The sequence below is a fragment of the Embiotoca jacksoni genome, unplaced genomic scaffold (assembly GCF_022577435.1).
Source record: "Embiotoca jacksoni isolate LCO1_2020_lvr unplaced genomic scaffold, fEmbJac1.0.p SCAF_9, whole genome shotgun sequence".
Taxonomy (NCBI): domain Eukaryota; kingdom Metazoa; phylum Chordata; class Actinopteri; family Embiotocidae; genus Embiotoca; species Embiotoca jacksoni.
In genome coordinates, this window is record NW_027185447.1 from 14,711,652 (window position 1) to 14,736,491 (window position 24,840).

A 24,840-nucleotide genomic window follows, 5' to 3' on the forward strand; every position below is an offset into this window, starting at 1 on the left:
TCCCAGAAGCTGTTTCTTTCCACCATTTGACCAAAGGACAACCGAATCTTGTCCCGGTTTCTGCCTCTTACTGGGACAACAACAACAACAACAAAAACACAATAAAACCTGAATGCTGTTACTGTCTTTTATCCATTAAATGAAAGCCAGTCACACAGCAACAAATATGTATGAAATCATAATTTATTTATGTTTCACAATAAATTCGAAATAATAAAGTCCAGATTAAATGAATTTGAAAGAAAAATAGCTTGGTTGGAACCGGTGTTTGGGATCTTCTGATCAATCTTTCATTTGCAGTGTTGCAAGCCGCTTTTTCAATAAGCAGATCTGAAGTTGAAGTTTTTCTCGCTCCAGTAGAAGGTTTTCCTTCTGCAGGTCCAACATATCAACATGCAAACTCTCTGAGCAGAACAACACACAAAAACAAATGCATTTACCCACAGACACAGTATATGTAATTGCTGCCGCTGAAAAGAACTGCCTCAGGTTATCAAAATTCAGATTTGTGGGGTGTTAAAAAAATTTCTTCAACAATACCAGCAAGCCCATACAAACAGTGTAATTTCAAAAATTTACTGAAATACAGAGGGGATACGTTTGTGTCAGAAAACCGATCCTCTATTTTAAAGGCTGACATTTTGTCCTTTAAATGTAACATAATTAATTTCAGATAACTGTATTCGGTTTGTCAATCAGTTCATTTGGTTCTGTGAAAGCGGTTTCAGGGTTAATATGTTAAGTTTGACCAGATGTATTGAATGTGAGCTCTTATTTTAAAGTAAAGGAATTGAAACCACAATTGACATTGACTCGCACTGATTCGTGAGTATCGCGCTATTGTCACGGTTCCGCCGTTTAGTTTAGGTGACTTCCTGTTTTACTTTGAAATCACGCTCCGCTTGTGTCTATTTACTTCCTGTACTTGTGTTTTTCCCGCCATTTCTCGTGCTCACCTGCGTCCAATTAGCCCGTTAGTTCAAGGTATTTAGTTCTGCCTTAGGAGCTACCACATCGTAGCATGTATTTTTCTCTGCCTTGTAAGTTTTTCGTGTACTTTGTTAAAAAAAAAAAAACCCGCCAGCTTCCGGTGTTGTGTGTTTGGGCTCTCTTCCTGTGAACTCTTGTGATGAGGATAAATCTCATTTAAGTATATTTTCTATGATATTTTTACATTTCCATCACATTAGACAACCAGAGACGGGTATGATCTGTGAGATTTGGCCAATTGGACAAAGAAAAGACTTTAAAGTCATAAGAACACACTATAAAAATTAAAACTCAGTTTTCTACTGGAAAGTTCTGCAATTAATTACTTAATATGTCATATTGTGGCTCCAATCCAAATCTTACAGCTGAGTTTGTGTGTTTATGCTCACATTACCTCACCGATATTTTACTTCCTTTTCATTTGTTTGTATATTAGATAACTTAATTATGAGAACTGAATTTTGATCACTACACAACCCGATCAAAATCATTTGAATATAAGCCTAACTTTAAAATCCTGTGATGTAAAAATTTTATCAGCACGAAGATTTCCCTGATAAATCATGATCTCGGAAATCTGTGGTTAAAAGAACGTATTTACGTAAGTGAAACCTTTATGTTTATCTCTCAAAGACACTCCCAAGTTCCAAGTACATTTGCACCCCTGATTTACCATGCAAATGTCAAAAGAACTGAACATCAAGTAGGTCAACATGTCAAACACTTGACTTCATGTCTGTCAGTGAGCAGCCACAACAAATTGGAGTTCATCTCTTTACCTGTGACAGCTCTGTTAACTGATGGTGGCTGGGTATGACCGAGTGCACATCTCTGGTTGCTCTTTGTCACCCAGAAAGGAAGAGCGCTGCATAATTCTACCTCAACAGGGTAGTGATCGCTCACTCTCAGGGCCTGTGGGAGGATGCGTGTTCTCAATGACAAATATTCCCGCAAAACAAGGACGCTTTAAAAAAAAACCTTTCAAATGCATATTACACCGGTTACGAGGGACAGCTCACCATTTTTTCTGTCATAGCAAACTCTTTTTGAAAATTAAATGCCTTGGCTGAGTTTGCCACAATGGCTACCAGCATGTCCTCTCCATACACAACAATCCTGTGGGAGAAATACATTAATTAATCTTGTGAATTCACATGACTGTATGCACATTTTTATGCCACAAATACGTGCAAATGAACATGTGCCTGTCGTAGGTGTGATCGTTGGTTGATTTTACAACGGTGTCCACGTCATCACCAATCAGCCAGTGGAAATTCTTGTCACTGCGAATACGGATCTCCTTCATTTCCTCATGTGTGACATACGTGCCGTCGGCTTTAAAGTCTCCCAGGATCATTATATTCTAGAGAAAAAACAAAAACAGCCACGGAATATTATAGTCCTGGTGAAGGGAGGATTTATTTTTGGGCAGTTACATTATATTTAATGCTTCATCTGTAGGTTAGGTTAGGTAGGTTAGGTAGTTACTTTATTAATCCCCAAGGGGAAATTTTTTCGCTACAGCAGCATACAGGAAAGCAATAAAAAGCAATAAAATAACAGTAAAAAAAATATTAAATATAAAATGCACAGTATAGACAGTACAGTATATATATATATTTATTTTTTATTTATTTATTTTTTAAAAATATTTTTATATATAAATAGGTAGGTGGTTTTAATGTTGTGGCTGATCAGTGTATATGAGAATGCAGATCAAGCTCATCAAAACTAGCCATGTTACAACAGTGTTCAATGATGAATGTAATGAGGTTATGTAATAGCTGTGATACGTCTAATATGATAGTACACAATAGAAGTACATGTGGTTGTAAATATCTAATAATGAACTCATGGTGACACAGCTCACATCAGTTTTCCATTTGTCTCTGACTTGCAGGAAGACCTCGTACAGCTCGTCCAGCTCTCTCTCTGAGTCCCATGGTGTGGTGTGGACCGGGATCAGCACTATATCCTTCAGCACTGCAACAAAAACAGCTCTGTGAACTACAAACGCTCGCCTCCGATAGCATCCCCTGCCATTACGTATCTTCACACAAGATGGTGACTGACTAAACTTGATAAACCTGCTGCCTGATCCTTTTATTAGCAAGTCAAACGACATCAGCCTTATTCACAACAGACATGTCAGACTTGATTCAGACATGCCACGGACGCCACGGCAACCGACTAATAACCAAGTCAACAAACACACTGGTGAGACATAAAACTCCATGTTCCTCCTTAATCTTCAGTTAAAAGCACAGACTGACCTGTGTTGCGAGGTTTAAAGTAGAGAATATATGGCTCTCTTGCAAAAGCATCCACGTCGTTCACCTGGTTGTCCTCATATTGATAGCAGTCGATCAGGTCGACCACATCATCCCTTCCAATAGGACAAAAAATATTTTTTGTGCATATGATCCATAGTTGCATTTCTATAAACTGGTGATATGATTTGACCTTACCGGTAGAGAAACAGAAATTGCTCCTTGTATCGATTCCTTCCCAGGCGAGTACTGAGCTGCGGAGCATAGTGATGGGTTGTGTTTACCCTGAGACACAGAGGACAGTGAAAGTAAGAATATACAACAACACAACAACTATTTCTCCTTCATTCAGCAATAAAAAAATTATTAACTGGCCTGTTCAGTTCTTTTAAGAGCAGTTCAACAGAAGCTCCAGTCACATCCACCACCTCCAGAATAACGATGATGTCATATCGAGAGATAATCTACAAAAGAGAAAGGTTTTCTGTAGTAGTGCAAAAACTAGACGAGTGAAGGGACATGTTTTTACCTTGGGAGTGATACATGCCAGTCAGGTTTTTTTTTTCTTCAGAATTGAGACAATACATCAAAGTAGGCTATAATTATAAAGGAGCAAACACTTGATACTGCACTTAAGTGCTTCTTAAAAGTCCCATCAGTGACAGAAGCCATGCATTTCCAAAAACAAAATCCCCGTAATTATTTCACATCTTTAATGTCTTAATGACTTTGCTCGAAACGTAAGGTCCCCCCTGCCGAGTATACCAGAGAGAGATGCTGAAATCAGTCCCCTCATGCTGAGTGGCTTGTTTTACCTTGACCAAGGCTGACAGGACATCTGGATCAGAGACTTTTGTGACTCCAAACCTCTGTGCGTTGAACGAAGCAATCTTCATATCTGACGAGAGCAGAGCCCACGGAGACGTTTAACAACGTGTAAAATACTTTTAAAATGTATTTAGAGCTGCTGTAAATTTACAAATGACATGACAGACACTCAGTCACCTACCTCTGATAACGATGTCGTGCAGAAGACACAGCTTCAGTGCCGTCCAAACCTCCAGAATGAACCTGCGCCTGGTTGTGTGTGAAAATCCTTTCTCTGAAGTTGTTTTCATAAGGGAAGGAGATGATTGGATAACCAGTCTCAAGAGTAAGACAGGGAGAACTTGAAAAGAAAGCAAAGATCGTGTGATATCAAGTGGACAGACCAGTTTCCTGTTTACAACTGGTTTTTATTAACGGCCATTAACATTGATCAGAAAGTTGAACCAAATATGGGATTACGTCATGTCAGTGGCAACAATTTCAACATCTGGACTCAGTGACCCAATTCTATACAATACTGTACAATAAGTACAACAAAGTAAAAATACTTCAAGGTCCTGCATGAAAAATCTTATTCAGAGTAAGTAAAAGTTCCAAAGTATTATCCTTATGGCCTTTATTTTGCATAAATTAAAATCACTATCATCTCACAATTCCTTACCTGTTCCTACAGCACTGCACTGAAACCTCATTCCTTTCCACACATGCTCTGATTTATTATCAGAGGAGATTTTGTGTCTTGATGACTTCTTGAATCATAGTGCGGACTTATTTTTCAGATTTTGGACAGACCTCATGCTTTCCTCCACAAAACCCCTTTGATGTGTTAGTGAAAAGCAGTCCACTTGAAGCTGTGGAGCAGGAAAGGATTCCAGTGTAACAACAGAAACAATGCATTTTTACAGAGAACTGTTCTCCCACCTACCCCCACTGTTAAAGAAATGTAAAAATGCATTGTTTCTGTCGTTTCCGCATGTCTCAGACTGGTTTACCTGCATTCACATAACTGTAAGTATCATGCCACACCCAGTCCTGTCTTATAAAGTACTCAAAAGATAAGAAATGCACAAGAAGAGCTCCACGACCTCCTGAACACACCATCCTCTCCAGCAGTGACATCTCCGCACAACCCCAACATGAGCCTGAGGAGCAAACGCAGCGGCCGCCCAGGACTGTACACGTCCTCAGGAGTCTTCAGCACCAAGTCCATGGGATCCTACTCTATCCCCAAAATCAGCACACCGACTAACTACGCAGCCCCCATTACGGCTGTAACCATCAACAAGAGCCTGCTCATCCCGCAGAAGATCGACATTGACCCGACCATCCAAGCTGTTCGCACTCAGGAGAAAGAACAGATCAAAGGTCTCAACAACCGCTTCGTCTCATTCATTGACAAGGTAAGGGGAAATTTCACTTAACTCTTACCGATGAAAGTAAGTGTCAGATTTAAATCACTGAATAATCCATTCTAACCTACAGTGGGTACGGAAAGTATTCAGACCCCTTTAAATTTTTCACTCTTTGTTTCATTGCAGCCATTTGCTAAAATCAAAAAAGTTCATTTTATTTCTCATTAATGTACACTCAGCACCCCATCTTGACAGAAAAAAACAGAAATGTAGAAATTTGTGCAAATTTATTAAAAAAGAAAAACTGAAATATCACATGGTCATAAGTATTCAGACCCTTTGCTCAGTATTGAGTAGAAGCACCCTTTTGAGCTCGTACAGCCATGAGTCTTCTTGGGAATGATGCAACAAGCATTTCACACCTGGATTTGGGGATCCTCTGCCATTCTTCCTTGCAGATCCTCTCCAGTTCCGTCAGGTTGGATGGTGAACGTTGGTGGACAGCCATTTTCAGGTCTCTCCAGAGATGCTCAATTGGGTTTAGGTCAGGGCTCTGGCTGGGCCAGTCAAGAATGGTCACAGAGTTGTTCCGAAGCCACTCCTTTGTTATTTTAGCTGTGTGCTTAGGGTCATTGTCTTGTTGGAAGGTGAACCTTCGGCCCAGTCTGAGGCCCAGAGCACTCTGGAAGAGGTTTTCTTCCAGGATATCTCTGTATTTGGCCGCATTCATCTTTCCTTCAATTGCAACCAGTCGTCCTGTCCCTGCAGCTGAAAAAAAAAAAACATAGCATGATGCTGTCACCACCATGTTTCATTGTTGGGATTGTATTGGGCAGGTGATGAGCAGTGCCTGGTTTTCTCCACACATACCGCTTAGAATTAACACCAAAAAGTTCAATCTTGGTCTCATCAGACCAGAGAATCTTATTTCTCAGTCTGGGAGTCCTTCATGTGTTTTTTGGCAAACTCTATGCGAGCTTTCATATGTCTTGCACTGAGGAGAGGCTTCCGTCGGGCGACTCTAAACTGGCCACTCGACTGGTGGAGGGCTGCAGTGATAGTTGACTTTGTGGAACTTTCTCCCATCTCCCTAGTGCATCTCTGGAGCTCAGCCACAGTGATCTTTGGGTTCTTCTTTACCTCTCTCACCAAGGCTCTTCTCCCACGATTGCTCAGTTTGGCTGGACGGCCAGGTCTAGGAAGAGTTCTGGTCGTCCCAAACTTCTTCCATTTAAGGATTATGGAGGCCACTGTGCTCTTAGGAACCTTGAGTGCTGCAGAAATTATTTTGTAACCTTGGCCAGATCTGTGCCTTGCCACAATTCTGTCTCTGAGCTCCTTGGACAGTTCCTTCAACCTCATGATTCTCATTTGCTCTGACATGCACTGTGAGCTGTAAGGTCTTATATAGACAGGTGTGTGCCTTTCCTAATCAAGTCCAATCAGTTTAATTAAACACAGCTGGACTCCAATGAAGGAGTCGAACCATCTCAAGGAGGATCAGAAGAAATGGACAGCATGTGAGTTAAATATGAGTGTCACAGCAAAGGGTCTGAATACTTATGACCATGTGATATTTCAGTTTTTCTTTTTTAATAAATTTGCACAAATTTCTACATTTCTGTTTTTTTCTGTCAAGATGGGGTGCTGAGTGTACATTAATGAGAAATAAAATGAACTTTTTTGATTTTAGCAAATGGCTGCAATGAAACAAAGAGTGAAAAATTTAAAGGGGTCTGAATACTTTCCGTACCCACTGTATATCATTGGCTTTTAAATTGGTGTTTAAAGCTTGATGACTTTAAAGATCCCCGTAAAAAGATATAAGGCTCTGATTTTCTGTGATCCAGGTAAGATTCCTGGAACAGCAGAACAAAATGCTGAACACCAAGTGGAAGCTGCTGGAGGAACAGTCCGCGCCCTCCTCCGACACAGAGCCCATGCTGAAGTCCTACATCGCCAGCCTGCAGAGACAGCTGGAGCTCCTCACCAATGACAAACAGAGACTTGACATGGAGAGTGGCGTCATGCACAAATATGTGGTTGACTACCAGACAAAGTGAGACATATTTTAGGACAGAAGCCAAACCGCTGTGAAGTCTGTCAACTGTTTTTAGTTTTAGATCTGTGGTGATGATAAGATCTGCATGAGTAACCTGTTGTTTGCGGGTGTTTCAGATATGAGCAAGAGATCAACAACAGGAATGATGCAGAGCATGCTTTTGTCATGCTCAAAAAGGTACAGTATGCTGTCACACTAATAGATTATATTTCTTTAAAGAAAAACAACTCATTAAACCAGATTAAATTCTGACCCTACTGAATTGACTCATTTCATTCACAACTTTAAAATCCTTGACATCACATTTGACAACAAATCCTTTGCAAAAGGTTTAGCATCGAAAAAAGTTTGTTTAATTTTTTACTGACTCCTTCCAGGATGTGGATGCAAGATATCTGTCAAAGTTGGATCTAAACAACAAGTTGTCTTCTCTCAGTGATGAATTCAACTTCCTCATGGCTCTGTATGAAGAGGTACGCAACCATTGCCTGAAGATCTTCCCTAAATTAAATTAAATTAAAGCAAATATACGCAACATGTGAGCTTGTGTCGTACTCTGTATTTTGTCTTCTTAATCTTGCTGTATGTTGTGTTTGTAAAAGGAGATGCGCGAGCTGCAGGACAGCCTGAAGGAAACCTCTGTGGTGGTGCAGATGGACAACTCCCGTGGCCTGAACATGGACCAGACTGTGTCCGATGTTAAGGCTCAGTATGAGGTCATTGCTGCTCGCAGCCGCGAAGAAGCTGAAAGCTGGTACAAGAATAAGGTGAAGAACTTCAATATTTGACCCTGCATCCGAATGTGTGTACATGTTGCTGTTTATGTAACGAACCAAGTAAAACAAGATTCTATTAAAAAAAAAGAGTTGTGAAAGTGGTCAACAGGCTCATAAATCCTCCAGAATGTCCAGATTTTTTTTTTTTTTTTTTTTTTTTTTACAGGAACCACCCTTGTCAAACCTGATAGTTACTTATTTCACATCTTTGTTTCCCTGTTTGTTCTCTGCCGGCACCAGTTGGACCAGATGTCTACTGAGGCCAGTCAGTATAGCAGCGAGCTGCAAAGCACCAGGGGGGAGATATCTGAGCTCACACGAGTGATCAACCGCCTACAGCGTGAGATTGAAGTTGCAAAGATACAAGTGAGTGGAGGGTTTATAGAGTGTCTGATGTGTGGAGAGTCAAAGGACACTGGACTGATCTTAAACTGCATTTGAACTGCTAATTCAAAAGGCAGCATCAGTGTAGTATGCATCAAGAGCTTTAAGAAACAGTAGATTTTAAGTCACTTGATGCAAATATCTTATTTGCAGATGAGTGCTGCTAATCAGTAAAGAATCAGGACCTAAAAAGGAATATAAAAAGCACCCAAATTACATGGAGCAAAAGAATGTTCTTCCTCTACGCAGCATCAAAAAGGACAGTTAATTGTTGTTCCCTCGTGGCGGAAGACAACTAAAAACAAGACAAAATCAACAAGAAGCCTACCTACAGTTTTGTTCTGTATCTTTGGTTAGTGCTCTGATCACATACGTGGCAAATGCTCCTAATTATTATCAACTAGTCAGATTGTCTAATGACCCACAGGTATTTTGGTTTGGGTGTTATCACAAGCCACTTTCACAGAATATAATATTCTAAATAAAATGATCAGTAAAAAATCTCCAGTCTTCTATTTGAAAGGGTTTACTTACAAACTCGGATATAAACAAGCTTTATCTTTTTTTTTTCTTTTCTTTTTTTTAAGCGGGCCAGCCTCGAGGGCACCATAACCGAAATGGAGGAGCGCGGGGAACAGGTCGTGCTGGATGCCAGGACCCGCATCAAGGACCTGGAGCTGGCTCTGCAGAGGGCCAAGCAGGACATGGCTTGGCAGGTCAAAGAGTACCAGGAGCTCATGAATGTCAAGCTGGCCCTGGACATGGAGATCTCCACCTACAGGAAACTGCTAGAAGGAGAGGAGGAAAGGTGAGTTGTGTTAACAGATCGCAGCAGTGATCAAAATTATTCACTGGTTACTGGTTAGAAGTTACAGCTTTAAAGAGTCGACCAATTTAAACGATGATGAGAACTGATATCAGCAGCAGTGGTCATTACCCATAATGCAAATCAGTGGAGTTCCCTTTAACAACCATTTGGAGTACTTCACCATTACATCAATGCTTACAGTATATTTCCTGCTTTCTCACAGATTGGGACAGGATTCTATTCTCAACATCCAAACAGTGCCCACCATAAGTAAGTTCTGTATTTTATAAGTAAAGATGACATCATTGTTACTACCATCGCAAAGATTACAGTGACACCCAGCTCTCTCAGTGAGACTTAAAGTTTTTGTAACGTCCCTTTTCCAACAGCCGCCGCGACTAACAACCACCAGCAGCGAAAATGTGGAGCAATTTTCATCAAGACAGTGGAGACTAGGAACATATCAGTCAACTGAGGCAGAAAACACACTGTAATACTCTGACCTGCAGGATCACTACGGCCTTCTAAATCTACCTTTACTCTACTGTCTTTGTAGCCTACAGTACGTCCACTGCATCAATGAGCCACATCTGTTTATTTATTCATTTCTCTCATGCCACATGAATTCTGCTCACTGTGCTAAAAATACACATGTGCTCAGCAGCATGATCATTTGTGTTCTCTTTGTTATAAATAATACATTATTTTAAGTTTAATCTTCTCTTGCCCATTCAAAACATACTGCTTACATCAGCAATAGAGTCTGACACTGGACAAAAAAAAGCATACAATGCACACAGATCCTTCCAACTGACCCATGTAAGTAATTTGTGGTTTTCTGGAAATATTTATGCTGTTTGCAGGTATCCAGTTAGTATGTGCACAACAATAGCAGGCAAGCTTACACAGATTTACTGTTGTGTTGATTGAACAGTCAATTCTAGTCTGACAGCAGGAGTGATACATACATCTGTACCAATTAAATGTCACATTTGTACAAAATACATAATTATATGTACTTATGGGGAAAGTTTCTCTGGGAAAAAAACAAAGTTGGGATTTTTTTAATTGTAAATTTGGCGTAAATGTTAACCATCCAACATACCGTAATATAAGGTGGTGCGCAAATGTAGATATTGCCTGTTGTCATGATTTAAAGCTAATACTGTTGGGATGAAAAGGTCTATGATATTTGAAAAAAAAAAAAAAGAGGGATACACAGTGTTGCAGGGTTTGGGGACTGGACACTATTCCACAACCTCACCTTAATTGGGTTTGCAGGTAACTATACCTGTATAATTAGGGCTAACTAATTAATTATAGCCGATGATTTAATTGCGAAAAGGAGCCCAAATCACCACTCCATCATTGAGACTCCAAACCAGAACCTTCTTGCTTAATTGTGGCCAGTTAGGATAAACCAGTACTTAAATTGAAGGTCTCATTATTGGCCTAAAAGTCATCTTTCATTCATCACAGAAACACAAGCCGCCACGTACGTATTTTAAAAATTGTAAATAAAAGCATGTTTTTGAAAGAGGTGAATGTTCATATTCTGGAAAGTTCATAATGTGCTGACCACTGTATTGTAACATTAAATCCAGCATGAAAGAGGAGCCTACGTAGTATTATTTTGTGTCATTTGTAAGGTAAAATGTGTATAATGTTTTGATCAGCTACCTCATTCTCAAAGATCACAGAGGGATTCGAACCTCCTCTGGATGAGAGCATCATGTTAAACCACTGCGCCACCGCGTGGTCACAGAAATATCACGCTTTTTATCCCTCAAAAATAGCGTTACATGCTCCATTAAAAAAAAAAGTGCTGGGTTGTTTCTGTAAACACCTTGTTGGCTTGATTTTGCCGACATGTAGCGAGCTGACGTCAAACTGCTCTGGAGAAGAATTAATACAAGTTGCTCGTGAACCTTCACCTTTGTCCTGCTTATTCCAAATGTTGTTGTTTTTTTTCTCTGATATGACTGTTTATTCGTTTAATATCGTTTAATAGAGAAGATTGGTTAAGTTCCGCCTGTTCAGTTGTAAAGTAAGACTGATCCTTGTCACTCAACGGTACTGATTTCCACTCAGAGGAATGAAGATAAAACGTGAAGAAACAAATCTTCCTTTTTGATCTTGCGCATTATTTTCATTTTATATTTTCATCGAAACCTAAACGTGTTAAATGTATGTGAGTTCTAGTAATTAAATAAAATAATCAAATATTTGAGTGAATGTAGATCGACTTACATGCCACAGATTAAAAAAAATACTTTTGTTGAGTGACTCTTGTTAATAAAGTTTACTTTAGGCACGCCCCGTCGTCTGCAAGACTCAGCTCGGGGTTTAAAATTTCACCACACTTCCTGATTGCGACTGATGCTGCTTTCCTCCTGTAACCTAATGCTGCAATAACAAGGAAATTCATCTATTTTCGAACAATACTTTTTTTATTTCCAACACTTTTTTTTTCAACAACACTGCGTGTCCCGAAGGTAACTTTACTTTCCATTTGAGTGTTTTTAAAAAAATAACGAGGAGCATGCTACTGTATCTTGTAAAGAAATGGATCGGCAGTTTTCAGAGTAGGAAAGTACAGTTTAGTCCACTGTAATTTATTTACATGACATGTTGCCTGCTTTGTCACACTGGAAGAGAATTCTTTTAACTGTGTATTTTGATTTATGTGTCCTCAGACTTGCACAATGGACAAAGCTGCAGTGCTGACTCATATCCTCAAGTCAAAGGGTGTGTCGTCGCTTCTTGGTGGAGAGCTGTCCAGCAGTGTGATAAGCAGTAATAAGTATATACCTCCACTCACTGCTGAAGCTCAGGTGACAGATGACGACCTGCCCTCCCTTAATCAAGCCATCCTCAGTGCTCTGTCTGCTGAGATCAAAACTGTTACACTTGTAGGTCCAGAGGGATTGGGTAAAAGCACTGCCTTGCAGAAGCTTATTGTGGACTGGGCAAAAGCAGAACACCTTCAAAACTTTTCCTGTGTTTTTCATTTCCGGTTCAGGGAGCTAAACTCTCTTGATGGAGCGCTCTCCTTGGAGACTTTAATCCATCACCATCATGTCCCTTCTCTGTCCAAGCCCCTGCCTCTGCAGAAGCCTGAGGAGGTGTTGTTTGTTTTTGATGATCTGGATGAGTACAAACACAACCTGGACCCCTCCGTCCACACCCTCTGCTCTGACCCAAGCCAGGCAGCCTCAGTGTCCTGCTTAGTGGCCAGTCTGCTTCACGGATCGCTCTTGAAAGGAGCTGCCTTTGTGGTGGCCATCAAGCAGACAGGATGTCTGAAGTTTCTGGGTGGTACCCAGGTGGAAGTGTTGGGGTTTCTGAAGGCCCAAAGGGAGGCCTACTTTAACAGGTTCTTCACTGACCCTGCTGCTGCCAACAAAGCACTAATGCACATGGAAAGAACTCTGAGCTTTTATGATATCTGTACTTCTCCCAGATTTTGTTGGACGGTTTGCTCCATTTACAAATCTCTGATTGATTCTGGAGAAAAACTTCCTGAAACTTTGTCTCAGCTGTTTGTAGAGATCCTGGCTCTCCTGCTTCGAACATACTCCCGGAACGAGGCCTGCAACAGAGAGCTCGTGTTGGCCCTCGGCAGGATGGCTTCTCATTGCTCTCTTGACCAACATTTGAGCTGCACCAAAGCGCAAATGGCCTCCTTTGGTTTTCAACAATTTCTTACCTCAGCTGATGCTTTCTTGCGAGTAGATGGTGAACTGGAGTCAGATACTTGTGTCTTCTCCTTCCACTCCCAACTGATGCAGGAGTTTGTCCTGGCTGTGTCTTTCCTTTTGGACAGGGTGACACAAGAGGGTGTGGAGGAGATGCTGGAGAAGCACAAAGGCAGTGCAAAGTTCCTTGATCTCTTCTTGTCAGGGCTCTCGGAGCCAGTTCAACACAGACCTCTGGAGACCCTGCTGGGGAAGTTCAACTCTGATCAGATCAAGGATTTCAAATGCTGGTTTAAAAGCAGCTCGGAGGCGACACTGCAGGGATACTGGAAAGACAAGCACCACAGATGCTTCCATCTGCTACATCAAGCTCAAAATGAGAGTTTAGTGAAAGAAATCATCACCTCTTCAGCACGAATAGGCATCAGCTATGGCGACCTAAGCCTCCAGGACTGTGTCGCTCTGAATTACGTTGTTACGTGCCTCGGTGAGATGGAGAGCCTGAATCTGTACCTGACAAGAAATTTGACAGGGGAGCAGGCAGAAGTCTTGGCTCCAGCAATGAGTCTGTCCCACAAGATAATGTAAGCCAGGTTAAGAGACATTACGGTAAAACTACCGGTGTTCAGTATACCATCTTATGTCAAATTGCTGTGTTGTGTCCCCCAGTTTGTCAGACAGCTGCTTGAGTGCTGAGGCTGCATCTCATCTGGCTTCAGCTCTCAGCAGAGGACTCACCCAGGAGCTGGATCTCCACAATTCCCGCCTGGGTGATAAAAAGTTCAAAATTCTCTGCCCTGGACTCAAAGACTGCAAACTGCACAACTTAAAGTAAGAATTATCCAATTCATTTTCTAAACGTTCTGTTAACAGACTAAAAAGACTAAATAAACAATAATGTGAATTCTGTTCTCGATATGTGGATTTTAGTCTTCTAGTATGCAGACTGACAGAGGCGAGCTGTGAAGACCTGGTGTCTGTGCTGACCTCGGACAACTCTCAGCTGTGTTTGCTACAATTGTCGTTTAACCAGATCGGGAATCAGGGCTTCATGAAACTGTGCAAAGCACTGCACAGTCCTCACTGCAAACTACAGGAGCTCCTGTATGTACATTTAAAAAGTGCCATTTCACATTAACATATTTGTATTTTGGCTATTTCTGTTTGAATCGTTGACCTTGTGTTTTTTTGCTAAAAGGATACAAGGCTGCGATTTGACCACAGCATCCATGGAGGTTTTCTCAGCAGCTTTGTGTTCGGGTCAATCACAGTTGAGAAAAGTGAACCTGACACGTAACGAGATTGGTGACAGAGGAGTGGAGGCTCTGTGCAAATCCCTGCAACACCCACTTTGTAAGCTGCAGAACCTGAAGTAAGTCTGTTTCATGAGGTTATAACTGCAGTAAATGCCTTTTATTTTATATGCCACATGATCCGCAGTGAAGGGAATGATGCTTAATCTTAATTTGTCTCTCAAGAAGCCCAAAAACTCTATTACATACCCTATTTGGATAATTACACAGCCATAATTGTTCCTGTTTTTATTTTATTTACCTTTTAGATTATTTTCCAGTGAGCTGACAGGTGCCTGCTGTTCCCATTTGAAGGAGGCGTTGATGTCAGAGCACTGCTCACTGTCAGTGCTGGATCTGTCAGTGAATGATTTGGGCCAGGAGGGGGCACTGCTGCTCTGCCAAGCCCTGAGGCGACCCGGCTGTCCAATAGAAAAACTCGGGTAGAGTTGCCTGTATTAACAGGCCTTTGACATCGCAGAGTTAAAGTACCACCTCTCACAAATATTTAATGAAATTCAGATCACAGTATTGGTGTTTATTCTGCTCCTCCCTGCAGTTTGTCACGATGCGAGTTAACACTACCGGTCTTCAAGGAACTTGGCTCATTGCTGAAAAGTGGGACCTGCCAGCTGAAGTCCCTGCTTGCAGGTTTAAATCATGTCGGAGACAAAGGGGTTAAACATCTCTGGGATGCTGTTGCACATCCAGCCTGCCTTTTGGAGGAACTGGAGTGAGTTGATTAGAAAATACTCTTTCTACCGTTTTTTAAATCAGCACCTTACAGTAGTGCACTACATCAACATGTGTTTGTCTGTTGTCATAGTGTTGAGATGACTGGTTTGACGGATGCCTGCGTTGAAGACTTGTGTGCTGCTATAAGAGCCAGTAGTACTCTGCAGAAACTGGAATTGAGTAACAACTCGCTGACTAATGCTTCCGTCCCAGCCCTTGTCCAAGTCATGCAGAACAGCCTCAACATGCTGGAGATGAAGTAAGCCTGATTCACTTTAATTATAGGCTGTTCTGAGCCAGTGGAATAAAAAACAATTATGCGCAATTAAGCTTTTATAACAATAATCTCTTTTGTCTCCAACTCTGTCAGCCTGAAGTACAACGACTTCAGTGAGGACGTTTTCAACATGCTGTGCGAGTGTGATAAAATAAGATACTAAAGAAGGCCGATCAGTCCCTTCATCCGTGATCCAAATGGCGTGCTGACGTGTCAACAATCACCGTTTTGAGTACATAAGTGCGTTTACACTGTCAGGTATGTAATAATGCAGTGCACTAGAAATACCCAGATGATGTACTCAAATGGTCCAAAAATTCAGTGTGAAACACTGGACACTTTTCACAATCAACGACGCCAGCTTGGCCGCGTAGCGGAAACAGACGGACCACCGATGTAAAGAGTACTATGTGTAAGTGTAATAAGTACGTTATTTGGAACACAGCCTCAGACTGCAGGATTGCATACTGCACTGATTAATTATTACAAGTAATAGATTGGTCACCCTTTTGGAAAATAACTAATAGCTTTTTTGATAGTTAAAGCAATAATGGCACTGTGGTACTTTCACCGGATCCCGCTTGTTAATAAATGAGACTTTGTTGCTTTTCTTTGTCTTCTGTCAGAGTAAATTAAACTGTATGCAGGACCATTTAAGCCAGGGGTGTCAAACTTATTTTAGTTAAGGGGCCACATACTGCCCACTTTGATCTCAAGTGGGCCAGACCAGTAAAATCATAGCATACATAACAACAATATTTCTCTATGTTTAAATCATTGGTGAAGGTTTTTGGTTGATAAACCCTATTTTAAGGTCTTTCTACAATAAACTAGAAACATAAAGACCAAAAACTCAGACATCAGCCCACTGTTTATCTGCCTGGGCTCTCCTCTGCAGATTCCCTCGCTTTGTGACGCGTTTGACATCAAACGCGTCACAAAGTGAGCAGCGAGCACTGCTGCCTGTGGCAACGGGCGCTTCTGCCTCCGGAGCAGACATCGCATTTACGCTGTTTTTGAAGCAATTACTGGATCGATTAAAAAAATTACAAAACATTTGTACTCATAAACCTCCATATTCTCATAGAAATGCAATTTATGTCTTTCTGTAATTTTCACACTTAGCAAAGTCATCCGGTGGGCCGGATCTGGCCCGTGGGCCGTATGTTTGACACCCCTGATTTAAGCAATTTGATCAATCCACCTTCACATTTAGCAATTGTTTTTTCTTTTCTGTTTTGTCAAATTGTTTATACGCAAGGATTAATTAAGAAAATAATTGTCAGAATAAACAATAGTAATTGTCAGTTGCCATCTTACCTGTTCTACAGTCGTGTTTATCACCCATTACATAATAAAGATCCTACATAATAATCACTGAGTTTGATGCAATAACATTTTATTCATAAACCTTTGGTATTTTTCATGGGGTTTGGAATTGTAAGCTTACAGGAGAGAAAGCAACATAGTCAGCGAGGCAGATGCACCGATTTGTTTTACAGCAGAAATATCTATTCCCAGCTATCACAAAGAAAATCTACTCACACACACACACACACACACACACACACACACACACACACACCTGTAAGCAAACAGCTGGTGTAAACATCACACTGTAAACCTGACCTCAGTAAGACATTGCTAGGGTGTAAGCCACACACAAAAAAAACCCCAGCTCTACAGAATGTGAAAGTAACAAAATTGGTCTCAACAGGCACGCTGGAGGTGATTGAAAGTCAAACTGCAATTAAATACCTCCTGTTGGTACTCAATGGTCATGGGTTTCTCCATTAAGGAGACTGCGGTCCTTTGGTTTTAGAGTCTGACTGGACTCTTTACTGCAATTGGAATTAATCTCCTCGTCTGAGCTGCTGTCGATGTCACTGCGCTCATCTTTTGACACCTGTAAAATAGAACTCAAATTAAAATGACAGGTTTATGAACCATTATGATGTAACAGGGCTTTTATAAGTACATTGAGATTTTGACCTGACTCTGAATTGACAACAGATGAAAGACGACAGGACTACAAAACTTATAATAGTCTGCCCTTAATGTAACATAAATGCCTATAAAAAAAAAAAAAAAAGTATTATGACAATCTTTCCAAAAGAACGACAACCATAAATTTAAAGCTGCTGGTTTTGCTACATAAAAAGTCAGCGGATCAGCACAATCAGTAGGCTTTATCCTCCAGGCCTACCTAATATTTGAACACAATTTATGTGGCAATCCACCTTATAGTTGCAGAGACACTAAAATTTTGCTGTAATCTAAAAATGTGTAGTTTTGTTGGTTGCATAGAGAGCAACATGAAACGAGGGGAGAGAGGCAGGACCCCTGCAAGCTGGACTCATGGACGCTGCTGTTATGTGCAACGTCCATTTACCATTTGGCTACCGGGGGCCCCGAGATACAACCAGTGGCATGGCTAAAATTTTAGCGACGCACAACAGAAAACCAGACTAACCTTTCCCTTGAAAATGGCTTTGATTGCGATGCGAGTGATGAGATAGAACCAGATGATGTGAAGAGTCTGTAGGACCAGCAGCAACCCGTTAAACAGCCACCAGGCTTGATACGGCCCAACAATCTCCCAGCTCTCAATCAGAACACTGTGAACAATCCTACAACAAAAACACGCATACTGAGTTTGCTGGAACTCTTAAGTTTTAGTTTTACTTCATTAAGGAATTAATTCAGTGTAAAAAAGGGGTCTCTTAATATTTAAACATGTTACAAGTTAGCACATGTATGTCATTTCATGTGAATCGGCTCTTATTGGTCTCACCAGAAAGGAAAGATGACAAGTCGAGTCAGGAAGAAGATAATGGTGAACACCACAAACAGGCTGTCACATAGCCTCTGGTACTTGGCGTAGTTGGCCAGCTTGGCTGCCTTGAGGGAATATAAAGCATTAATTATTCACAATAATAAAATATATATATTTTTTTAATCTCTGTGTTCTAATTAACAGCAATGATATCTCGTCAATCTACGCAAGAGATGTGTTTTTTTGTTAAATAGGGAGTAGTTCACAGCACAGTCCTACTGTATGGTTTCCATGCTCATATGTTCTCAGCTGTGTTTACCAACATTTTGAACAATGGTGCGAGTTAAAACCAGAACCCTGTATAAATTTGCTTCCTGGAACAGATACAATAACAACAACAAAAAAACATTATAATCACGGATATTTCTACCTCAAGAAAGATGTCTGATGCATCGTGCACACACATGACCAAAGTGCCAGCTCGTAGCATGTTGTTGGCGTAGGAAAAGGTGATGAGGATTATGGTGGCCAGGTGGTGGACAAGCATGATGATGAAATCCTATCATCGGTGAAATGAAGGGAGACGACGAGAGAAAGGAGGGCAAAGTGGTAAATAGGATTTTGTTAACAATTCTGTAAATTTACAGGCCCGTAAAAACACCTGCAGCTGAATGAACAATGAGAGTCCTCACTTCTGGTCTGTTCACATTCATCAACACTGTCAGTGACAACACCCACTAAAAGAGTTTGTTTAAAAACTGGGGTGACAGGTTATGACAACACCAACTGAAAGAGCTTGTGTTAATACTGGCATGAAATAAGTATATTCCATCTTTTTGTCATGTATGGACAAGCAAATGTGATCTTTGAAACAGTACCTACTAATAAAGATCAAATGTTCAAACAACTGACAGTTAAAATTGTAATTTTGCAATCATTTTCACAATCTACATTAAAAAAATAAAATTAAAAAAACATCAGTTACATGGAAACAAAACAATACATACAACCTGACATTTATCATTCATTCTGATAAGTTGCTTAACCTCTTAAGGGAGTGACAGATGTCTTTTATAAATGCCTGACATCAAGGAACGGGTTTTGTCTTATCTATTCAACTATGTGGTGGTATCATGCCAAAATCTAAAGAGCTCTCTGGCCTTATTAACTAAACAAAAGATGTGGATGCCTATGATTCTGGCAAGGGATTTAAAAATCTACTGAAAGGCAACACAACAGTGTTAGTGAAGCTGTTGTTTACTCACCTTACGTTTAATGTCTATGAACTGGGAAAACATCAGAGACCAATAGAAAGCCAGCTCAGCGACATAGTGGTTGTACTGTCCATGACTCAGAGACTTTCAGAGGGAATGAAACAAAAACACCTTTGACAAATAAGTAACCAGACTGTCATGCCAACATGATGAAAAGATAACAGTCACCTCATAACATAAACTCCTGGATGTGATGCATATGCAGCTAATTCAAAATTATTAACCTGAAAAGGGTATTTGTGCCAGCACTGTCTGGTATCCCACGTCCAAGGTGACTAACAGAAACAGAAAAAAATTTGCTTTAATCAACAATTGATTGAATGATTGATTTTATCAACAAAACCGTACACACCGTAGTAATTGATACATGCTCACCTCTCATTACAAAATAAGGCTATGAAACACATTAGTGTGACTAAGTCAGAAATTTACAAAAGCATACATTGTGCGTGTTCAACTTACCACCCACAAATGGGAAATAGCGTAGGTAAAAATCCCGAGGTAAAATGTTAATCGCCACCTAACGTGGAAGAAAATCACAAAATTGGGAAAAACTGAAAAATGTTCTCATTAAAAGACATGACTAAGAGTGTGGAGTCACACACACAGGTCTGTGAGGCTGCACATACAAATGTTAGCACACGGACATGCTCATCGTGACAATGCTAATGTTTGCTAAATAGCACTAATTAGACTGGAAATTATTTTTGTAAGTATTTTGTAATCAACAAAGTACTGTGCATATCAAAATTTGGAAAGTGACCAAAGTGATTACAACTCATCCCATAGGAGACATGTGCACCACAGTTTTTGGCAATTTGTTTTAAAATTGTGGAAAACATTTGATTTAAAACCATGAATGTCACATCAGAGTGGCAATCAAATAAAAGTCAGGGGACCATTAACACCATTAGGATTTATCATCAGTAAATAATGGCCGTCAGTACAGAATATTGAGCTGAGCGATCTAGTAGATATTGATATGTGAAAACTTTGAAGAAAAGTTAGGCGATCACCAAACTCGATAGGATTCATCCCCTTGGGACCCTGGATGTCCAAACAAAACTTCATGGCATTTGATAGTTGATGAGATGTTTCAATATGGACCAGAGAAGTGGACCCACTGACAGATCAGCATGAAAACTGACATGTACTGCAGTGTAGTTGATTTTTTTTTTTTTAACTCCTTTTTATTGGATTCACAACTTGCCAGCAATGTAGTAGAAACCTCTTAAGTCACCTACATGCTCTCACAGAACTTTGTCTGTGTACTGGGCCTGTCTTGGTTCCGACGGATGCGAAACCACCTCTCGATTTTCCGCACATCCCAATCCAGCTGCTTGGACAGTCCCTCCAGCTGCCGTGTGTCTGCACTCTACGGAAGACAGTACGTGACAATTATCCTTGCGTGTAAAGCAACAAAGCTAAAAGGTGTGCCTGTCACACGACATGAGGTATTACTTGAACGTATTATTACGTCTATGGTGGTGTATTCCGGTGCAATAATGTCAGAGTTTTAGTGTGTAAGGGAGCATGTCACGGACTACAGAACAAACACAGGCCTTATGTACCGTTTTGGACTGATACAGCCTCTCCAGGACTGTATTGGGCTGAGCGCGCCGAGGCACTCCTGCCTGAATCTGAAGACTGCGGGCACAGGGCTTGGCCACTAGCCTGTATACACACAGACGGAGGGGGGAAAAAAACAGAGATGCTGTGGTATTAAAAGAGACTTTCAGACAAGGACAGAGTCATAGAGAGAAGTTTCATACCTCTAAAAAAAAAAAAAAACACAAACTATTGGCCAACATTTGCCAATGGCTTCCATCACTTCTTAAATGAACTGTTGAGCTTTCACAGTTTGCCCACAATCTTAATGTTTTACATTCAGGAGTGTGTTTGTCTAAGAGGGAGGGAAAGAGAGCATAATAGAGGCTATAAGGAGAGACACAGGCATGCACAACAGAGAAGGAATCCTGGGGAATGTAGCACCTAGTCTACACAGAGCATGATGACCTGTCATGTGAGAGTAAGAAAGACAGAGTACTGGTGGGAAGCCTCCCACCCAAAATACTAATGCGTGTCACAAGATCATCTGGTTAAGCTGGTCAGCGTTTACTCTTAAACTCTGGGGCATTTATGACATGTCAACCTAACAACACCCCACTTGTCTGGACGAGTGCAACATGAAAAACAAGTCTGAATGAATAGCCGTACAGAGTAAACTGGGCTTTGGCTTTCCTCTTTCTATAATTTTACTCTTAATGAAGCTCTGCAGAAAGTTAGGTTAGCTGCTGATTGATGGCTTTCTGTGCAGTTGTAAAGTTAAAAGAAAATGTTCCGTTTACAACGACCACATAAGGAATTAGTGTCCTGCTTTTCCCACCTAAACTACATCCAGAAGACTATCCTTACAGAGCAATGTCACAAACCACTGGATTCATTTCAATGTGTCATCACCTCAAAGGAATGCTGGCATGTTAGATAAAAGACTACTGCAAAACCAGCAGTACATTTTTTTTCTTCTTATATGCTCTCATTAAAAAGAAATGGACCATAATTATCTATCACATGAAAAGACATGTGACAACATATTAGGAAATATAATCATATTGACTCCACAGAGTTGTTTTTTTTCTTAATTTCCACATTGTGTTGATAAAAAAATGGCTTGTAAAATATAAAAGATAAATATAAAAATATAATGAATCCTGTAAATCACATCATCTGTATAGTTAAAAGTTCCCATTTCTGTAGCCATATGAACCACAGTTGCCACACAATCCTGGAGCCCGCAGCTGAGCGCTCACACCGAAACTACTCTAAAACTAACAATAAACAAGAGTTAAATTTACCTTTCAAAAAGCAGCCTCAATAGAAAAACTCCTCCAGCCAGGGGCAGGGCATACAGTATGTGTCCCAGCCGGGGATATTCCACACCAGGTGGTGGATGCTCCATGTCCGCCCAGGAGACATTTTCGGGAAGCCAAAATCTGTCACTCCAAAACCAACTCGAAATAGAGGAAGTCATCGGGGATCAAAATCAGTAGAATAGCAAATAGATTAAATCTGGAAAATCACTTTTCGGACATCTGGTGGTTTGGTTCAGCAAACTGAAAACTTTTGCAATTGTGTTCGCACCTCGACCGTGTAGCATTACACTAAGTCGGCATCGCGTCTGGTAAACTCCTACGGCTAAACTATACTGGGGCAGGGCCAACCACAATGATTACTTCAATGAGGCACCTCATTGCTTTCTGTGCGTCTGTAACTGCCTCTCCTGCATTGTTGTGATTTTAAAAGTTGGGGCTGTGTCGGATAGCCGAAGGGTTTGCAGGAGGAATGCTCCGATTGTGATTGGTTAGTACGATGTGGGCGGCTTCTATCGGCGTCAGGGAGCCACTTGATTGACAGTTCAAAAGCCAATCACAGCAGCGTACACTTTTTTTTTCAACAAACGTCAGCAGTTTAAAGTTACACCTCCGATTAGCAATTAGCGTTAAAGTTTGATCAGTTTATGCTAAATTATCCCTTAGAAATATTTAACAGCAATAACCTAGCTACGGTGCGGAGCTGTTTGGCGGTAAGTTACGGCAGTTTAGGAAATTTATTTTTTTGCCTCATTTAACGATGACGATAATTGGTATTAAAAAAAAAAAATTTAAAAAAAAAAGCAGCTAATACTTAGGCAATGTCTAGTAACAGTTAGTAATCTTTACTGATCAACCTCACTAATTCAGCTAAACAATCTGATAAAGATCAAGTAAAGTCAGTAATTCATCGTAAATTAGTTGTACTGTATGGACTACGACATCAAAGGGAAAACAAATCCTTTGAAGTCTAATTAAGTCACGTTGTCTTTATGGTGGGTTTACTGAGGTCGACTTAATTACCTTCCACCTCAAATATAGATAATAAGTATGCCTAGGCCTGCCAAATAATCTACATAAATACACATTAAATGTATAAAGTACCTTTTAGCTTAGACCCCTTGCAACAAAAACTGGCTTCATGACCGTAATTATCCTCGAAAATGACCATAAAGCTGAGCCTTCATGAAGAAGGATTAATGTCTTGAATATGTGACTGTATTATGTACAAGACTGCATTTGTTGAATGCTGATAAGCTGACAGTTTAGATCTTTATTGCTCTTTTTAAGATCTTTGCTCAGTGCCCTCTGGCAGGATATATTGAGTGCCACCAAGGTTCAAGGCACTGTCGAGTGTGGTAAAAGCAAATGGGATAAAACCTTGCATATATTTGCTGTTGAAGCCTGTGACCAAAAGTTGGATATATGTTTGCATCATGTAGGTTCTTTAAGTAACTAACTTTTTGAACTTAAGTGTTTTGTATTTTTGCTGCAGAGACTTAACTTTGAACAGACGGGTGAATCTTCCACCTTTTTGGTGGTCATGTGGGTTTTCCATTTACTTGTCTGTCCTTCAGAGATTTAATCCCATTAACTGAAGATTGGCCATTTAGTGTTTTCTAGACTCCAGTGAACAGCTGTGTGGGGGATGCTCAGATGCATTTGTAAAGATTGTAAATTGAGTAAAAGGTGGGAATAGTTGATCATTGACTGAGAATATATCAATGATTTGCAACTTTACATTTTACTTCACTACTATCTTTTGAGCAATCCACCCGTCTTAAACGCTCATGCTGGAATTTGTCCACACATGAAAACTCAAACTTATGCAGATCTGTTCCTGGTCTTTTTTTTTTTTTTTACTCAGTTCATTTGATTTTACATTTTACTCTGTGTCATGACTTAATCCCTTACCCATACATTCTTGTAGCCGGAGTTAGCAATTGCAATGTCTAAAAATGGTTTATCAATTTATTTATTTTTTTTTAATATTTTTGTGGCTGTTTGCAGGACACTTGGGTATTAAAGCTTGTAAAGTTCGCAAAAATGTTCAAGCATTAACACATATTTATAGTGGACACTAACCACTGTAAATATGCATGTTGTCAGTGTTGTAAACTTTCTATCAGCAGTCATTTCGATTTTTACAGCTGGTCACAGTCCCCATTAAACACGAACCTAGTTCTACTGTTTCCTGTATAGTTGAGCTGAGTAAGTACCTGCATGCAAATATCATGTGTATTATCTTTTAAGCATGCTCTGATTTGGAAAAACAACCTACAAGAGAGCTGCTCATGCTTGCACCATTTAGCCTGTTGCAATTTGTTGATAAGAAACATTATCACTATCAGTGATAAGGAACTGCACCACCTCAAATGAGAAGATGAACTGACAAACACCAAATCAGTCAGACTGCATTAAGAATCCAGCTTTCGCAACTCGCAGGAC

The 24,840-nt window shown here is 40.4% G+C and overlaps 4 protein-coding genes across 4 annotated transcripts; 2 read left to right on the plus strand and 2 right to left on the minus strand.

Annotated features, from left to right (window-relative positions):
- Positions 1-165: 165 nt before the first annotated feature.
- LOC138193010 (deoxyribonuclease-1-like) lies at positions 166-4,328 on the minus strand. The gene is made up of 10 exons (XM_069140773.1): positions 4,270-4,328; positions 4,076-4,158; positions 3,636-3,724; positions 3,459-3,545; positions 3,264-3,376; positions 2,861-2,973; positions 2,196-2,353; positions 2,010-2,106; positions 1,770-1,902; positions 166-404 (listed from the first exon to the last, which is right to left on the minus strand). Exons 2-10 carry the CDS (start codon positions 4,154-4,156, stop codon positions 283-285), a joined length of 993 nt encoding a protein of 330 aa, XP_068996874.1. The 5' UTR covers positions 4,157-4,158; positions 4,270-4,328; the 3' UTR covers positions 166-282.
- An 853-nt stretch (positions 4,329-5,181) lies between these two features.
- Positions 5,182-11,660, plus strand: LOC138193364 (keratin, type II cytoskeletal 8-like). The gene is made up of 9 exons (XM_069141361.1): positions 5,182-5,488; positions 7,291-7,499; positions 7,619-7,679; positions 7,880-7,975; positions 8,105-8,269; positions 8,519-8,644; positions 9,250-9,470; positions 9,694-9,740; positions 9,860-11,660. The coding sequence occupies exons 1-9, from the start codon at positions 5,225-5,227 to the stop codon at positions 9,943-9,945; spliced, it is 1,275 nt and encodes a 424-aa protein (XP_068997462.1). The 5' UTR covers positions 5,182-5,224; the 3' UTR covers positions 9,946-11,660.
- A 215-nt stretch (positions 11,661-11,875) lies between these two features.
- Positions 11,876-16,833, plus strand: LOC138193308 (NACHT, LRR and PYD domains-containing protein 12). Its single transcript, XM_069141281.1, has 9 exons — positions 11,876-11,965; positions 12,167-13,752; positions 13,838-13,999; positions 14,099-14,272; positions 14,367-14,540; positions 14,730-14,903; positions 15,020-15,193; positions 15,287-15,454; positions 15,566-16,833. The coding sequence occupies exons 2-9, from the start codon at positions 12,176-12,178 to the stop codon at positions 15,633-15,635; spliced, it is 2,673 nt and encodes an 890-aa protein (XP_068997382.1). The 5' UTR covers positions 11,876-11,965; positions 12,167-12,175; the 3' UTR covers positions 15,636-16,833.
- Positions 16,834-16,846: 13 nt separating this feature from the next.
- Positions 16,847-22,792, minus strand: LOC138193309 (ceramide synthase 5-like). The gene is made up of 10 exons (XM_069141282.1): positions 22,378-22,792; positions 21,094-21,196; positions 20,767-20,897; positions 19,985-20,042; positions 19,747-19,797; positions 19,514-19,606; positions 18,679-18,807; positions 18,267-18,373; positions 17,946-18,102; positions 16,847-17,378 (listed from the first exon to the last, which is right to left on the minus strand). The coding sequence occupies exons 1-10, from the start codon at positions 22,551-22,553 to the stop codon at positions 17,244-17,246; spliced, it is 1,140 nt and encodes a 379-aa protein (XP_068997383.1). The 5' UTR covers positions 22,554-22,792; the 3' UTR covers positions 16,847-17,243.
- Between the last annotated feature and the right edge of the window lie 2,048 nt (positions 22,793-24,840).

Excerpts from the sequence above, each read along its gene's own strand:
- LOC138193010 (XM_069140773.1), bottom strand. The coding sequence starts at position 4,156 with ATGAAGATTGCTTCGTTCAACGCACAGAGGTTTGGAGTCACAAAAGTC. Across the intron at positions 2,107-2,195 it reads AACGATCACACCTACGACAG|GATTGTTGTGTATGGAGAGG; the intron begins GCACATGTTCAT and ends TTTCTCCCACAG. Across the intron at positions 1,903-2,009 it reads TTGCTATGACAGAAAAAATG|GCCCTGAGAGTGAGCGATCA; the intron begins GTGAGCTGTCCC and ends ATCCTCCCACAG.
- LOC138193364 (XM_069141361.1), top strand. The coding sequence starts at position 5,225 with ATGAGCCTGAGGAGCAAACGCAGCGGCCGCCCAGGACTGTACACGTCC. Across the intron at positions 7,500-7,618 it reads GTGGTTGACTACCAGACAAA|ATATGAGCAAGAGATCAACA; the intron begins GTGAGACATATT and ends CGGGTGTTTCAG. Across the intron at positions 8,645-9,249 it reads TTGAAGTTGCAAAGATACAA|CGGGCCAGCCTCGAGGGCAC; the intron begins GTGAGTGGAGGG and ends CTTTTTTTTAAG.
- LOC138193308 (XM_069141281.1), top strand. The coding sequence starts at position 12,176 with ATGGACAAAGCTGCAGTGCTGACTCATATCCTCAAGTCAAAGGGTGTG. Across the intron at positions 14,273-14,366 it reads TGCAAACTACAGGAGCTCCT|GATACAAGGCTGCGATTTGA; the intron begins GTATGTACATTT and ends TTTTGCTAAAAG. Across the intron at positions 14,541-14,729 it reads TGTAAGCTGCAGAACCTGAA|ATTATTTTCCAGTGAGCTGA; the intron begins GTAAGTCTGTTT and ends TTTACCTTTTAG.
- LOC138193309 (XM_069141282.1), bottom strand. The coding sequence starts at position 22,553 with ATGACTTCCTCTATTTCGAGTTGGTTTTGGAGTGACAGATTTTGGCTT. Across the intron at positions 20,898-21,093 it reads GGCTGTATCAGTCCAAAACG|AGTGCAGACACACGGCAGCT; the intron begins GTACATAAGGCC and ends TGTCTTCCGTAG. Across the intron at positions 18,374-18,678 it reads CATCAGACATCTTTCTTGAG|GCAGCCAAGCTGGCCAACTA; the intron begins GTAGAAATATCC and ends TATTCCCTCAAG.